General features: G+C 43.5%; 1 protein-coding gene and 1 long non-coding RNA gene across 2 annotated transcripts; one reads left to right on the top strand and one right to left on the bottom strand.

Moving 5' to 3' along the window:
- Positions 1-1816: 1816 nt before the first annotated feature.
- Positions 1817-10752, bottom strand: ARRDC4 (arrestin domain containing 4). The gene is made up of 8 exons (XM_030281399.4): positions 10327-10752; positions 9279-9345; positions 8854-9001; positions 6992-7094; positions 6040-6296; positions 5218-5380; positions 4597-4751; positions 1817-4484 (listed from the first exon to the last, which is right to left on the bottom strand). The coding sequence occupies exons 1-8, from the start codon at positions 10664-10666 to the stop codon at positions 4428-4430; spliced, it is 1290 nt and encodes a 429-aa protein (XP_030137259.3). The 5' UTR covers positions 10667-10752; the 3' UTR covers positions 1817-4427.
- Positions 10601-12571, top strand: LOC121470515 (uncharacterized). Its single transcript, XR_012057548.1, has 2 exons — positions 10601-11708; positions 11866-12571. It is a non-coding gene; the product is annotated as an uncharacterized lncRNA (long non-coding RNA).
- The last annotated feature ends 4645 nt before the right edge of the window (positions 12572-17216 follow it).

The following is a 17216-nucleotide window of genomic DNA, read 5'->3' as shown; positions in this document are numbered from 1 at the left end:
GAGCACAAATGCCTGGGTTTTCTAAGGAGTTGCAGAACAACTGATTATCTCCAAATCAACATTGTTTGTAAACTGCTCTTCAAACATGTTTTCATTGCTATATATATAACAGAGATTTTACAAAATGAGTTAAGATGTTCCCTTTTGCTGTCCAAAGTGGGTGGTGAAGTCATGGAACATGCTATTTTGGTAATTTGGAGCATGCCCCAGGAGCTGATTAAATGATCTCTCTTGCTCTGTATGTAAACTGTGCATTTCTATGCAAGCACCAGAAGGGTCAGAGCTGCAAACATGAGCCTGCAGGATCTGCTCTATCTCTGCCTGGCTTTTTACTACCTGTTTATAAACATCAAACATATTTTTATAGACAATTACAGCACATCAACTGAAATACTCCCCTATAAAAGCAAACAGTGGATGAAGTGGAATTGCTACTGTGAACTTAATGGTAAGACATTTAACTATTATTTAGTGAGAGAGCTTTTTAAAAAAATCTAAGACCAATATTTGAGGTTTTGAATTTTCCTTTGCATGAATCATGTCTCCTCTGCTGGTTCTGGTGCTTGAATAGGCCCAAGAAATTCCTCCCTGGCACAGATGGCCCAGAGAAGCTGTGACTGCCCCTGGATCCCTGCAAGTATCCAAGGTCAGGCTGGACAGGCTTGGAGCAACCTGGGATAGTGGAAGGTGTCCCTGTCCATGGCAGGGGGTGAGACTGGCTTTAAGGTCTCTTTCAAACCAAACTATTCTGCAATTCCAGGGGTGGGATGGTGTGGCAAGCACATTTCTCTCCCTCTTAGGATTTTTCATAAGGGTGCACAGAGAGAAATAAAAGAGAAAACAATTTCTATTTCTGCTCCTTGTTTTTCCTATGTGGAATGTGTTTGGAGAATTGTTTCCCTGGGGTGATTGCTTGATTAGATTCTGGTGAGGATTGTTTGAGCCTGATGGCCAATCCAACCCACCCAGGGCTAGACTCTCAAGAGAGGGTCACCAGTTGTATTAAGAGTTTAAGATAGAGTCAGAAAAAGTAGTATGTAGTTTTAGTATCCTCCTTTTATATATATTATTAATATATGAATATATTTTAGCATAGTTACAATAAAGAAATAATTCAGCCTTCTGAATTAAGTCAAACATCGTCATTTCTTCCCATTAAGTTCACCTACATTTACAATAGGATGGGATGGGTTTTAAGGTCCCTTTCAATAGGTTCCAAACTATTCTGTGATTCCATGATCCTGAACAGCATCTTCACCTCGACTTCCCATGGAGAAATTTGCCATCTTCCCTCAGAAATGGAAACGGGAAGAAGAAATCAACTGTTGTTTGTTTGTTCCTCAAACCCTTGGGAGGCAGGACCCTGATGGAGATTTATCATCCCACTCCTGGCTCAGGGGAGCAGTGGGGCAGGTACAGTTTGTCACCTCTTTCCCCACAGCAGCAGGTTGCCTGCTTCAGTCATTCTGCACTCTGGTTCTAAGGTTGTTCTGACGTATTTGTCTTTACTTTGTTGCTCTAATCTTGTCTAAAGGAAACAAAATATCCTCAAAGATTAATATGTGAGATGAAAGATCCAATTAGAGCTCCCATCCTTCAATCCTTACAGGTAAGAGTCCCTGTTACATAATAACTATGGGTGGGAGTAGGCCCTGTTTGATCCATTTGTTCCAGTTCTTGGTTATGAATAGTTCAGGGAACTAAAACAGTGACACATGAAGGCATAATTCCCAGATCAGAGAAGAATTAGAGATCTGTAGGGTAGAATACAGGGATTTTTTGACATAGCACCAAACCAGAGATGAACAGCAGAATGTAGATTTGACACTTTTATTAACAAAGAACCCATGGGGCTCATTCATTAGTACAAAATACAATCATGTTCCTGTATGTTAAACAGCTTTTTTTATTTTGTCTCTTTTAAACTGTTTCACAGTTATCAAAACAAAGCCCCTGCATATTGAACTTATTATTGTGCAAACAGTAATTATTTTTAAGGATCAATTTCTGCACTAAGCCAAGTGCCAGAGAGCAGAACTTAATCTTGTTTTTACCCCTCCTTTGAAGGGCCATGTGTGCTTCCTAAGAAACACATAATAGTCGACTTTTTTTGCAGCAAACAATCTAAGGCCACAGTTTATCTGCAAAGAATAGAAAACAACTCAAAGATTTTAGGAAAAAAAAAAAAAAAGCACACCTTTACCCTTCATACTGCTGTTTGCTTGACCATTAGTATACCAGGTAGCACACATCACCTATCATGTATTACAGTCCAAAAAAGCACCTAATGTTCTTTAAGCTAATATTTTAAATTATTACCATGCAAGTTATTACAAGACCAAATTACTTTTCAAGTAACTATAATGGTATCTGTTTAAGGAAAAGATGCTTGTTCCCTTTCCAGATGATGCAAATGAAAATCCTGCATTGATTGTATGGGCAGGCCCTCACTTGAATAAATAAAAAGGCATGAGAGCTACACCTTGAGACTTAAATAATCATTTTTAGAATGTCCTTTCTAAGTCATGCACTCAAATTTTGGTTAAAGCTGCATTTTTTATAGAAGACAATACTAAATGTTGCAAATGAAAGGAGTAACTGCAGTTTAGAAATGTGAATCTCCAGCAGTCTGTCTTTCACACTGATGCAAAAGGGATTTGAGGTGAAGTGCTAGAAATTAGACAATGTAAGGGCAGTAAAACTAAAAGGAGACTAAATACATGCATGTGTATGCCTGTAGAAAAATCCCTGCTTCTTAAGTGAAGAGACAGATTTCATAAAAAACATTTAGACTTTGTTTAAACTGCAGTTATTGATGGAATGAATTGCTATTTTTGTAGTTATCAGAAAGTACACTGTTTTACCACATGAAGCACCGGGGCTTAACCCCAAACCCTTCTGTAAGACATATGGAGTATTTGTAGGAGTCCAAAATCCCCTGTATTTCAAAGACAGGACTGTAAACATGCATGTTGACAATGCTGTTTTCTGCTCCTGTAAGTGATCTGTTGGTGATTGTTTACTGATCCCAATTGATGGCTGGCAGGAAGCAAACTCTCTACTTTTAAATGAAGGCAGCAGAAGGGCAAGTAAATGCTGTGCCTTCACTCTTAGCAGCAACAAACTCTCACTGTTCTAAATGACCTGAGGAAGAAAACATTAAAATATTGCACCAAAACAAAATTAAACAGCAAAAACAAACAAGGAAACACACCAACATATATAGTATGGATAGCAATTGACCAGTGCAGCCCCTGACAATAGATCTTTAGACAAAAATGCAGGAGTAATGAAAAGCTTTGTGCCATTACCAGAGGACTTTGTTCCCCTGATGTCTGCTTTCACTTCAGTTATAAGCTATGTCTATTCTGGGTATATTTACACCTCTCCCTACACCTCATATCTCATTCACTAACCACAGAAACCATTTAGGGTCCCTTTTAGAACCTTGAAGTATACTGGAGCTTTAACAAGACTTTTTTTGGTCTCAAATCTGACCATAAGTAAATATCCAAAACAGAGGTAGGCTTATAAAGGCTTCTGAATAAATAAATAATGTCCATTTTGCTAAGTATACCTGCTGCTGGCAGAAGGTTTCTCCCTTGCCAAGCTTCCCCTTATCATGCTATCCATAGGCTTAAGATGCAGAAGAACTCACAGTAGAAGAGGTTAGAGTAATTCCCTTAAGAAATCCCTTGAAAGAAAGCATAGTGCATAAGCTCGTCTCAAAGTTCAGTTTGTTCCACACTTGTGTCTTGCATTCAGGAAATGGTTGCCTTTGTAACATTGAGTAACAGCCATTCTGTCATCCACGGCGGGTGTCCTCAGGATCATGATGAATGAGGAAATAGTACCACTTGGCAGTTGTGAGAAGAGCAGGCTCCCATCAAATATGAAGTTAAGACTTCGCTCTGTGTTGCAGTAGTGCCCCTCTTTTGGATGCAGACAGTGCAAAGCTGAAGCCCCTTGAACACTGGAATCTTTTGGAAATGTTTTCTCACCCCACATTCTGTTCTACTACAGGAGCTCTCGACGTCACTATGTACATTCTTCCAGAGCGTTGCAAACAAAACATAAATTCTTTTCTCCTCAGAAGATCCACACATCTCCTCCTCCTCGAACTTTGTGTAGTGTATCCACTTTTTGGAAAACATTCAGTATTTCATTGATGCATTTTCGTTTCAGTATTTTCAGGTACTTCTCAAGTATCCCAAGCTCAGCTGCTCCTGTTATCCTCTGTGCAGACTAATCCAGCAGGTTCTCTTTTATCACCAAACGTGCTCATACCTCCTTCTCCATTTTCCTTTGCCTTTCTCGTACACAGACTGAAGTTTTGAAAAAGAAAACTGTTTCCTTTTTAGCTGCACTACCAGCTTAAGCAGCAGAAAGATTAAGACATTCATCACAATGATGCTCATTACAAATCCTCAGAGCATGAATGAAACAGGCTGAACTTCTTCTACATCAGTTGGATGTGGATCAATCTAAGGAGAGAAGAAAGACAACAGTTACTGCCTGCAATTCCTGCATTTAGGTATGTTTGGGTTTTTTTTGCCATATGACAATAAAAACACCACCTGCTATTTATTTTCTTACCTCTGAATAAAGAGGTGGAGGCTGAAACCGGAACTCTTGTATGTAAGCAAAGACAGGACAACACAACTGTTCCTCACAGTCAATGGGAGGTGGATAAGCAGGAACATGTCTGGAAAACTCTTCCTCAGACACTACATCAGCATAATTTGGTGGTGCTGAAACACAAGAAATGTTTCCGTCATATTGCAAACTACTCACTCACAGCAAGAACATTACAGTATATCCAGGACCACAAAAACTTTATTGGAAGTGTACTGAACTCAGAAATACTGTAACTAAAATTATTTTTTCAGTAAACTCGGGTGATTCAGCAGAAATACAGAGAGTGCTGTGCTTTACAACTCCAGCAGCAAACCTGTGTTGTATCAAGATATATTCAGTAATGAGTAGAATATTCCCACCATCAGAAGTTAGTTGTTTCAGTCAGATGGGGTACAGAGAGACTTCAGGAAGGCTGGAGTTGGGGTAACCTCACCAATCATTTTGGATCTCAGTTTAAGAACTTTGAGAGTCATGTTTCCATTGTCTACATCCCTGGCAGTGCCCTCAAATTGGCACTGCACCCATCTGCTGCAGACAGTGCTGTGCTGGATTAGAGACAGTTCAATATGTATTTATTACCTTCAGGGTGTTCAGGCATGGTCAATGCCAGCCAACTCATATCCATACTAAACTGGCTGGTAATGCTGGAGTTTCTGCTTGAAAATCCAATACATGGAATAGTGCCAATCACCACAGGCATTTCAATCATCAATTTCTTAGCACCAGGAATATGGATATACACCTATGTGACAACCCCCAAACAGAAGAAAAAAACATCATGAGACCCCATTGAATGCTGCTCTTAAAAGCTGCCCTACTCTCTACACTGCAAATTTAAAACTTAAGAGCTTTGTCATCCCAGATATGCTTAGCTAACACCCTGGCAGCTTTCCTTATTTTACAGCAGTTTCCTTCTTTCCGTAACTTGTCTCTAAGTGACATTAAAAAATAAAAACCATCCTGACAAACATAATGACAGACTTGACTTTCAGGCTTATCTTCCCATTTCTGGAAAGAATCACTTGGGGACCCCATTCAGCTTGAAATGCTCTCCCAAAACAATCCCTGCATGTCTTAAACTAAGCTGCTTCTTCCTCAGAAACATTTCTCCCTTTTCCACATTATTCTCATCTTTCCATCTCAGAATCTCTTTCTGACCTTCAGTCTCTCACGTACATGGTTGATGATATTTATTTTTCATAGAGTCATAGAATGGCATGGGCTAGAAGGGATCTTAAAGATCATCTAGTTCTAACCCTCCACCACGGGCTAGGACACCTTTCTCTAGATTTGTATTTATTGTAGTTCCCAAGTTAAAAACCTAACAGCTACTCAGTAAATTCTTCTGTTCCTAATTGAGTGCAAATCTAAAGTTTGTACATTTGAAAACCCAATACTTACAGCTAATGAATATTCTACTCTAATAATGCAGCAGTCAAGTATAGATGGGGATACAGGTGGGATTTTCAGAGTTTTCCCATTCCAGGTATCTGTACTCCCAGAGGCAATGTGGTTTCCTCGGACATTGGCAACCATCTGACGGAAGGTTTTTGTCTTCCCACTGGCCAGGTAAGTTTGTGTTTGGAAAATGGCAGCTTTTGGAACAATCAAACGAGAAGAGCAGTTCTCAATTTCTGCATAGATTGGGATGGCTTCTCCTTAGAAACAGAAAAAGTCCAATGAATAATTGGTATTTACCAACTTTCCTCTGGGAGTATCAAAGCATGTTACACAGCACGTACATCATCTGCACTGTTATGAGAACAATACTTGCTAAGTTTCCTCAAGCCAGTTTATTTTTTTCAGAGTGGTATCCAGGCAAAATTATAGCCACCTACTATGTTTTACACATAAACAATGATTCATTTTGAAACATTAAGCATAATATGAACAAGCTATAAAAGCTTTATTTGCAAATTATGCCCCAATCTTCCTTTTATATAGTACTAAATGAATTTCAGGATGTTTTATTTTCTCAATGTATCTAATGTTATCAAGATGAAGAAGAAGCTGCTAAAGCTCATTCTTACCAAAGTGTAAATCTACAAAAATAGGATGTAAAAACCTAATTACATCCCAGTTAAGTATTTTATCCCAGATAAAAACGTTTTGTTGTTCTTTACACACAAATGTACATGGATTTCCCAAAAGATTAACAGGACTTCCTTTCAATTTATATTCCCAAGGGGAAAGATAAGATGATTTTTTAAAAAATCAAATTCATATGGATCTTAATTTACTTCTATTGAAGAGAACTATTTTTTGAACTACAAAGTGTTGGTTTCACTAAGATTAAAAAAACCCAAACCTATTAGGTGCTTAGTATTCATATTTTTAAGATAACTACTCTTACCATTACAGTATCCCTTCCTCTCAATTTTGGCACTGAGAGACACTGGCCCAGAGGTGAAAAACCAACAGCCAACCATCTTCTCCTGACTTCTTAGAACAGGTGTCTATAAAATATAGAGTATTTTTCATTTTATGGGATAAAGCTCTCAATCACTTGCACTTTAGTGTTATGCATATCAGTCATTGCAACCCAGCTCTAAAATCCACGTGATCTGAATCCCTGAACTGCTCAGTGCAACTGTAGTTTTTGCCACCATGTGAAATGGAACCAAGGTTTGGCAATCTGAACATTTATCTTTTTAAATTTCAGTCTGTATTTAGACTGAGATTTAAATACAGGCCAGCGTGTCTTCAAAATGAACTTTTTAAAGGTCTCATGAAACACTGTGGTGTTTATCTCCATTTTTCTCAGTGCAGAAGAAGGCAGAATTAATTTATCTGCAAACAACTAATAGTTAAGCAGGTAATTTTTGTTACTTTTGTATCTTTAAGAAAGGATAAAAATATGTAGACACTGGGCTAAGGGGATATACCTTCATTACTTGCAAGCCACAAAACCCTCCCAAAAATGTAGAGGCATGACAAAAACCATCTTAATTATTCAAGGACTGTCACACTGGATGACATTTACACTGCCTGTAACGTTTTCATTAGAATAAACTCACAAGCACACATGTCAAGCGTCCAAGCCAGGATCAAAGTTACTCAAAATGGTTTACTGGGAAGTGACATTCAGTCAATACAGTAATACAAATTGCTTTTGTATTTTGTTTATTAGAATGAAAAAAGCCCTGTTGTTTTGCTCTTTTGGTGGTAGCCTTGGAATCCATTAAGATTGGCACTGCCTTCCTGATGCGTCCCACAGGCCTCCTCTGTAAATAACCTATGGTCTGCTTTGTCCTTACAGAACATGGCTATGATGCCTTCAAACTCCTGAATAGAAATTCTGCTTACAGATGTCACTGCCAAAATACCCTAAGTTCTCTCTAGAATGGATTAAAATGTAAGCATGTAATGAGGGGGGGAAAAAAAGCCTGCTCAAAACAGCTCTTTTCTATGTTCACGTCATGATGTTAAAATTATCCTACCATTTTAAATAAAATAGAAATTACTCATTCATATTTAAATGAATAACCATTTAGATCCAGTTGCTATCATGAAAGTGCAAGGTATAATTTTATATTATTTTCATAATATGGGTTGAGATAAAAGAATCCAGCTCATTAGCTTCCATCTTGCCTATTTACTCATTACTTAATGCCTGATCTTTCTTATTACTCTACAGTATTTCCAGTGATTATTAAAAACTCAATGCTTTAATGTGGCCAAATCTGTCATAGGGAAATAACTGAAAGGATCTCTGGAGCAGCTGCTGCACACACTTCATGTTAGAAAACGACATGCAAAATGCAGGGATACGTAACATAATGGCCAGAGCCTAAATGACAGGCTGGGCATGATTAATACTCTTCTCTAATTACTGCTCCTCAACCTACTATTATTGTAGAGTTTAGGACACTGCAGCCCTGTGAATGTAGTTGCTCTGGTAAGAGTAACTACTCTGCACACATACATTACTATTATTAAGCCTTATTTATGCATCTGAAGCCTGCCTAACTTTTTGGCAGGAGCATCTCTGCCAGCAGGGATGTAATCAATGGTATTAAAAAAGCCACTCTGTTTGCTATTCACCCAACCTAAGATAATCTATTTATAGAGAAAAGCTTAGGGAGCTTATATGCTTTCAGAAGTCAGAAAATGATGCTCTGCAATAACATGGGAAGGGTTATGGGAATGCTGCTTGGAAATGGTTTATTTGCAGCTGGTTTTACAGGGGGGAGGAGGAGTGGCGGACCCTCTTACCAAGAGAGCTGGTGAGTTGACATCGATATGGCTGATGATCTGCAGCTCTGTCTGCACACTCTGGTCAGGCACAGCAGGCCTCTCCAGAACTGCTTTCACGTAGTACTGGATACTGCCATACTTCCCAGTAAAAGAGGTCACCAGAGGTCTGCAACAAGCAGTCATAAAACCATTACCTTCAATTAATAATTCAGCTCCAAACATTAACACTTCCTGCACACATCAACATTTCCCAATTTACAGCTTGTACTTTTAGGGCCTTGGGGAAGAAGCTGAAGCAAGCAAGGCCTGTCTGCACAGGGCTTGATTAAGACAAACATATAAAGCTGATACTAAAAAAAAACACAAGTCAAACTACATTAAGTCAATGTTCTCCTACAAGCAGCATCCAGCACAATCCCTTCAGGTTGGATTATTGAACTTACTCTTGAGGGAGCTGAAAGCTGAACGGAAATTCGTGTCTTCCATCTAGAAGAATTAAGTTTTCCTCACCTGTAGGATAAGAATGAATAGTATGTTTTAGTTATTCCAGAAATAGAACAAAGCAGACACTTTTATAAATTATTTATGTATGAAAACACCCAGATGCAAGAAGTTTTTATTGATCCCAGTGGGTTCTGGACTGTGGCCCACACTTTATTTATGCTGTGATGTGATTTCAATGAAAAACAAAAATCAAGGAAACATGGGAGACCTTGAGATTCAGCTCAGGACTCTGGCCAATTTCTAATCCAAAATGGCTTCTGCAAAGCATAAAGTAAGTTTATTTTCAGCATGACAGCAATTAATCTACTTTTCCAATTAACAAATCATCTTTTGTCCTGAAAAAATTGCAATTTAAGGTCAGCATGACGAAATACTATAAATACATGAGCTCCCAATTTATTCATATAGGGCCTACTGTTACACAATTAACAAGGCCTCAATCTCCTTTCCCTACAGCTCATCCTGAGCTGCGTTTCACCCGTACAGAACGAAATGTCGTTGTTCTGTCTTGAATTATTTTTTTCCCCGCTGCCATAGTGCTGCAGTGTCTGAGCGACAGCGAGTTCCCCTGCCTCTCCTTAATCCACTGGATGAGCCTGGCTGCTTCCAGGGTCTTCCACGGCAGCTGCTTGTGCCGCACCCCCAGCGCGGAGGGATGGACGCACGGAAGGGCAGAGCCCCTGCACGACTCGCACACAGCGCAGCTGCGGATTTTTATTTATTTTATTTTATCTTATTTTATTCCAGTCCCGCTCGGCGTTTGTCAGCCCCCACAGAGGGAACCGCGGATGAGGCAGCGATCCTCCGCGGGCACAGGGCAGCGCTGCCCTGCCGGTGCCCCGCCACCCGCGGCCGTGCCCGTTCCTTCGGGCCCCGCCGCCGCTCCCACCCGGAGCGTTCCCGCTCCGCCTCCCCCTCGCTGCCTTCCCGCAGCGCCGCTCCCACCCCGCCGCGGCTGCGGCAGGGCCGGGCCCGCGCCCCGCTCACCTTCGGGCGGGTCCCGCAGGAGGCTCTGCCGGATGTCCAGGTACCGCACCTCCGCCTCCCGCCGCGGCCCCGGGCCCGGCGCCCGCACCGCCACCCCCCATGTGCCCGCCCCGGGCACCGCGCCCGGGCTCTCGCTCCAAGCGACGCGCGCCCGGCCCGCGGCCTCCAGGCGCAGCCCGCGGAGCGGCAGCGGCCCCGCCAGCTCCAGCAGCACCTGCCCGGACACCGTGTCCCCGCTGCAGTAACCGCCGCCTCCGCCGCGCCGGGCCTCGTCCTCCAGCACCAGGGCCAGCGTCTTCACCGCGCCGCCGGCCCCGGGGCCCGGCCCGGCCGCCGCCATCGCTCCCCGGCCGCGGGGGAACCGCGCCCGCCCTCGCCGAGCGCTTTAAACGCGCCCGTCTCCGCCTGCGCCCGCGGCGCCGCGTCCCGCCCCCGCGCGCCGCCCATTGGCCGCGCCGCGGCCCCGCGCGCCGCCATTCGCCGCGGGCCGCCCCTGCGCCCCCGCCTCATTGGTACGCGGCGGGCGCACGCCCGGAGTGCGTCACGCTGCGTGATCGCCGCGCCGGGGCCAATCGGGCGCGGGCAGGAGCGCGTGGACAGCGCGGCGATTGGTGGGGCGGCGGCAGGGCCCCGGCGTGCCGGCCAATGGCGCGGCGCGGCCACCACGTGCACAGCCTGTGGGTAAACAGGGAGCGGGGGCGGGGCCGGGGCGGGGCTCTCGCCCCTCAGCCCTTCACGCCCCGCCGTGACGGGCTCCGGGCGGCGGCGGCGGCTCAGGAGGTGTGTGCCTCGGTTCAGCACCTCCTCTGGTCACTGCCGGGGGAAAGCCGTGTGCCCTCGGTGACCCCGCGCTGAGGGGAAATCGTGTCTCTCGGTGTCCTCCGGGTGCTGCCGTGGGAGAGAGGGAGGCAGCGCGGCGTTCTGGGTCGGTCTCAGCCTCGCCCGCTGGCAGCCGGGCTGGCTGGGACTGTTAAATTCGGAAAGGCGATGGTGGTGCTGCTAAATTCAGAAAAGTGGTGCTGCTGTTCCCCCCCACGCTTTGCCTGCAGGTTACCTACCCCTTTTCACCCCACTGAAGGGCAGAAGCTCAAGGGATTTAGCTCTAAATAAACCTTCCTGGACAGCATGGAAACCCTCGTGCCCACACAAATATTGTGTTTCTGCACATTATAAAGCAAAAAGCTCCCTGGTTCAACAACTTGCTCTTGCAGCCCCGCTTGGTACCTGGGCAGCGAAATGGGTACACCCCACTGTGTGCTGTCCCACCTGAGCACATCATCCATGGGTGACACTTGGGAGATAGAATAAAGAATAAATGCAAAGTTTTGCTGTTATGTTTAGAAGCAGAAGCTTAGGAAACCACTGCAGACAGTGGAAGAGCGGTGAGTATGTCCGAGTCGCTGGCTGGAGGTGAGTATGTCCAAGTCGCCCACCTCCAGCCAACCCAAGCCCTGCTGCAAACCAAAATACTTCATTTCTGCTGGACACACGCTGCAATTATTGCTGTTCTTGGCCTTGTGTTGTTTTATGGTGGCCCAGGCTGACAGCAGAGCATCTCCCAGGAGGTGTGTGAGGTGGGTGATCTGCCGGCTTTTCCACGAGTGACCGAGGAGTCATTTCCTGCTCCGTCACCTGTCACCTGCCCGCTCGAAGCTTCTGACAGCTGCATCTTCCTGCATTCCTCCATCCCTCTGGGGCGCTGCAAAACACCGGCCTGGTGTTTCCCAGCTGACTCAGTTAATTACTGAAATTAGCAAAACTTGTCTTCAGCCCTTGGCTTTTAAATAAATCGCCAATGAGATAAATCCAGGTTTTCTCAGAACATCTGTGTGTCCCATGAAATGTAGCTTCCTATTGAGAGTTCCTTCTGTGAGGAACTTGCCAAAAGCTAGGCAGGCCTTTGGAACGCTTTTTGTTGGCTACAGGTTCATACACACATCCACGTTAATCAATTGTGACCTGGGGAAAAGGAATGTGCTTACAGATGGGGTGAACTCATGGGCTTTGTTTCAACCTTTGGCCATGCATTCTCCAGCTCGTGATGAAAATTATGTAAAGAAAATAACTGCTTGTTCAAATATTTAAGGAATTGTTACCTGTTCACATCCCTTTGTGCACTTGAAATAATTCTTTACAGAAACTGCAAATGTTGCATTGTAGTTGGGATTTGTGGTGTATAAAGTTGTGCTATTTTGGTATTTTTTTTAAGTTCAATTAAACTCAGACATGGCTAGTTTTGCATCAATCTTTTCCTTGTATGCAGTTTTTCACATTGTCAAGTATCAGGTTAGTTTTGTAGTCAGCCATGCTTGGATGTGCAGATTGAATATTTGCTTATTTGATGAATTTCATTAGGTACAACATGTATATGTGCAGACTGATTTTGAGAGTATGATACAGAGGGGAAAAAAAAATCGGAATCCCACGACTCCCTTTTTTCTGCATGAATTAGATCCTGTATAAAAGTAATTAATTCTCTTACGGGTTTATGCGACTATTCAAACATTGCCTCCCTTTCATTCTTTGCAAGTGCAAATGAGCTAGATAGGGAAATGCATAAACATGGCAAATTGCTTATGAAACAAAACATTACCCAGAATTAGAGAGAGCTGGGAGGCTTCAGTAACTCCAGCAATTAGCCTGTAGAGGACACAGTTAATAGGCACATTCTGTCACAGTCAGGTGGTACTTGTTCCAGATTTTGTTTGCCCTTTAATATATCTTTTTATTTTTTTCCAACAAGAATTAAAAACCAGGACTTGTTATAATTATAATGTAGTGATTGATTTTCTCATCTACCCATCTTTCTGGTGTTTGAGGCATTTTAAGTGACCCACACATGGTGATGTTGTAGCATGAATGGTGGAAACCACTACATGGCTATTTTAGTCTCTGGCAAGCCAGAAGGAAGGAAGAGGAGATGAACACTCACAGCGTGGGTGTTTGTGTGTGCCTGGTTATCTGAGTGTGGGAGTAGGTGTGACAGAGCAAGAGATATATTAACATGCTTGATTATATTTCATTCCACTCGTTTTGCTGCTTTATTCAGGACTGTGTTAGAAAGAGCTGCCTGAGAAAACTTGGGTAATGCAAAAATTAGCTTGTAAGAGTAAAGGATAGACAAAGAAAGGTCTCGTTGGAGAGTATCCACAAAGCTGTGAACAGCTCTAGCAATAATCACAGACTCAGTGAAGGGAAAGGAAGTTGGAGAACATCTTCCTAGAGTAACTGGTGATGTCCTTGCTCTGCTGGTTAATTTAGAAATGACTGCTGTGGCCAGGTCACTGAATTTAGATGGATAGTTTCTACATGCAGTAATTGTGTTCTAACTCATTTCAGTGCACATGTTGAAAACAGGGCTATCAGGGCTTGAACCTGGCAGAAGAGTTCTGGAAAGTGTGAAGTGTGGAATTGATTCCAACTTTCCACAACAGAAGGACACGCAACATGTAAATAACCTTTTTTTTTTTTTTTTTTGTGGAAGATATAAGATAAGAAATGGTCTCAGTAACAGCTTCTTGTGCCAAGAAGGTTTCTGTTTTCCAAGAATCCAAGCTGTAACTGGGAAGGAAGTGAGAAACTTGATGAGTATTTGCTGTCTTCTTCCTGCTCGAGGGGAGCTGAGACACAGCTCTTCATCATGAGTCAGGCACCAGCAGTTTGCCAACTAAGCCTTTCTGTTCTTAAGAGCTGGCAGTTTAGAGAGTGAAGAGCTATTTCTGCTACTGGACGAGGACTTGGGGAAGTGTTTATGAGAGCTGCTAACAGCTAATTTACAAATTGCAGCTCTTATTTGAGATTGTTGTGCTTTAACATCCATTCAAGCATCTTTCTTAGCCAGGACCAAACACCAGGAGCAAAATCCCAGTGTCTGAGCTGCAGCTGAGCTCAGTGGAAGAGCCATGAGCCAGGATGTGTGTGGGTGAACAGTACACAAATCCTGACTTTTTTGCATGGGAGGGGAGATTTGTCCATTTACCTCATCCTTTATGTGCAAAGAACTTCAGCTATCTCAGTGACTCTGACAGATTAGGAAGTAGTTGGCTGAGAGCAACGCTTACCCCTGACAGCAGATATTAGAGGCTCTGGAGTTCCACAAAAACCCTCAGTATATAAGGCCTTTTGTTTTCCCAGATACCCAGAAATCCTCATCCTGGAGTTGTTTGTGGAGTCAGGACAGGGAGGCATGAAAGACAATTCCTTTTTTTCCCTAGTTCCTGGCCTTTTACCAGTGAGTTCCTTTATCAGCACTGTGCCAGAACTGCAGCCCTGAGTGGAGCATGAATTCTCCCAATCAGCACGACAAGGCAGCAAATGGGTGCTGGTGACACTTGCTGTCATGGACAGTCTTTTATTGCTTTTATTTTATTACCAGTAATTGAAAGGTCAGCCAAATTTTTCTTAGACAATTAAGTGACATTTACAGAGAAGAGATTGAGAGGAGCCAGAGATGCTTTTCTAAGTGATGCTGCCCAGCTAGTCGGGTGTGTCACTACAGCCAGTGTGTAAAGCACCAGGATGGATGTTTTTAAGGGTTGTGCTGTATGGGGTACATTGAGAAAAATAAATTCTGAGGTACTTTCCCAGTAATCTGAGGGTTTTATCTGGGCAGGTGTTAGTTCACACAGCCCAGTTTGACAAAGCACAATTGTCTTGAAGGCCAAAAGACCAATTTGAGTTAAAGGTTATGTCTGAAAAACAGAAAATCACAAATTAGAGTAGGGGAGCCCGTGCAGAAATCTGAGGCAGAGGAAGGACAGAGTAGGTTGCCACGAGGCTGATGACAGAGAACCAAACCATCAAGGCTCGTGCACTGAGTCATGGGCTCACACAAGTGCCACACATCCCATCCTTACCTTCCCAGGGTTGGGAGAGGTGTGTCCCATCCCTGCCTCAGGAGGCTGGGGCAGAGGGGAAGGTGGTGCAAGCTGCAGAGGGTCCTTTCTACAGAGCCAGGACCTTCTGTGGCACCTCATCAGGTGGCAGCACCAAGCAGGCCCACAGGATAAATGTCTTCAGTGTGTCAGTTCTGTGCATCCCAGCATGTGATGGATCATCATGTTGTTTCATGTGCTGCTGAAGAAAACACTTGAGTGACCTGTTGTTTACTTAAATATTTATATAGTGATTCAGAGTGCAGGATCTGTTACAGCTCGTTCTGGCATACAAAAATGATCTAAATTCAGCTGGGCAGCAGAGGACTGCTCCAGGGTGGTTTTGGATGTTTGTAGCTGCTATAGGTTTTGCAAGGAGTGTGAGTAGAGAAAAATAATGGATGTGGTTAGAACATCTCTTCATCCTGCTGTCTCCTGAGGACAGGAAGATTTATTGGGGTTGTGGCTCCTACACAATTAGAGTGGCTCTCTGGAAGTGCTCCTCTGGAGGAAGAGCTTCTTACAATTGTATCATGCACCCCTCTGCATTTCAGTGACTTCAAAGCAAGGTGGTCAGGAATATTCCTGTGAATATCTGACATGGAAAGAGGATACAAATTTCTGTTGTTGAATCAACTCTTAAACAGCAGCTGCATTATTCATGTGTGGATGGTGGTTTGGTGTTCCAGCTCAAGGGAATGAAACCAGAAAAGGAAAGGGGAATTAACAGACTCGTTTGGGTTCTTAGTTATGTGCTGCTTTAGCTGGTTCATTGTATGGACTGTAATTTGAGGGTTTGAGGTCTTTGTGAAGTGCTTTTTTGAAAAAATTTAAACTGAAAAAAATTGTCCTTGGGATGAACCTGAATCTCATACCAGGAAACCTCACAGGGAAGGGAAATGCATGCCTGGATCTGAGCTCACCTTTTGGCAGAGCATTCCTGCAAACAGGAATGTGAGCCTTGTGGTGCCACTTCAGCCTTATGAGTTCGCACCAAGAAATGATGTGGATCATAACTCTGAGAAAACACAGGTGACATATCCAGAATCTTTGTAAAGATTGTTCCAAGTGAGATATTTACTGGAAGCACGTGGGTGAAGCTATCACCTTTGTGACATGGTTCAGCAACACAGCAATTGCAGGCGCAGAGGTGCTCCACATGAAGCCTTTTCTTTACGGTCTGGGCTGTTGTTGTGGCCCAGGCTTAGGAGAGGAATTACCTCAGCAGAAAATGGAGATAATGGAATGCTTTATGCCAAAAGGGAATGTAGAGGAAGAGCTACAATGGATGGAAAGTGGAGTCAGCAGCCTGAGATAACACGAATGATGGGCAGGACAGGGAGCAGCCTGGGATCACAGTGGCGCTTTGCTGATGGGAGTGTGTGCTTTTACTTGGAACAGGGTTATTCAGCCTTTGCTGCTATTTCAGCATGATTTGAGATGTAGACACAGTGTGATTCTGTCCTTATGATCCGTGCTTTGTCAGGTGCTCCAGCCTGATGTCAGATTGTGGGATATTAAGAGAGAAGGAGGGGATGTTAGGAAAGCTGTACAAATGCATTCACATACTGAACCTCCTATGCCTGGAGTAGCCAGATTTGCTTCAGTATATAGAATCTTTTTTTTTCATAACACTGTGAGAGGGTTTGGAGTTTCACAGTAACTGCTTTGTTAGGTCCATCTAGACAAGCTAACCCAGGATCACAAGCTGCTACTAGAACTGCAAGTTTTCCTTGCTTGCTTTTTCTCAAGTTTAAACCCCAAGACAGTATTTCCACAGTGTTTGCCACAGGACAGGAACAAGTAAAGCAGGGCCCTGTCACTGGTGAGGGGTGTGGAGAGGGAAATTAACCCTGGATGGCAGAAGAAAGCAGAAAAGTGTGGCTATCCCAAAACAATCCAACTTTTTAGCAATCTTTCCCTAACATTTGGTGACCAGAATAACCTTGGACCCATAAGCAAGGCATGTCATTGGATCCACCAAGGACATTCTTGGTGTCAAAGAGAAGACATGGA

The sequence above is a fragment of the Taeniopygia guttata genome, chromosome 10 (genome assembly GCF_048771995.1).
Source record: "Taeniopygia guttata chromosome 10, bTaeGut7.mat, whole genome shotgun sequence".
In the NCBI taxonomy this organism is placed as follows: Eukaryota; Metazoa; Chordata; class Aves; order Passeriformes; family Estrildidae; genus Taeniopygia; species Taeniopygia guttata.
Note: the sequence above shows the minus strand (reverse complement) of the source record. Positions and strands in the feature narration are given on the sequence as shown.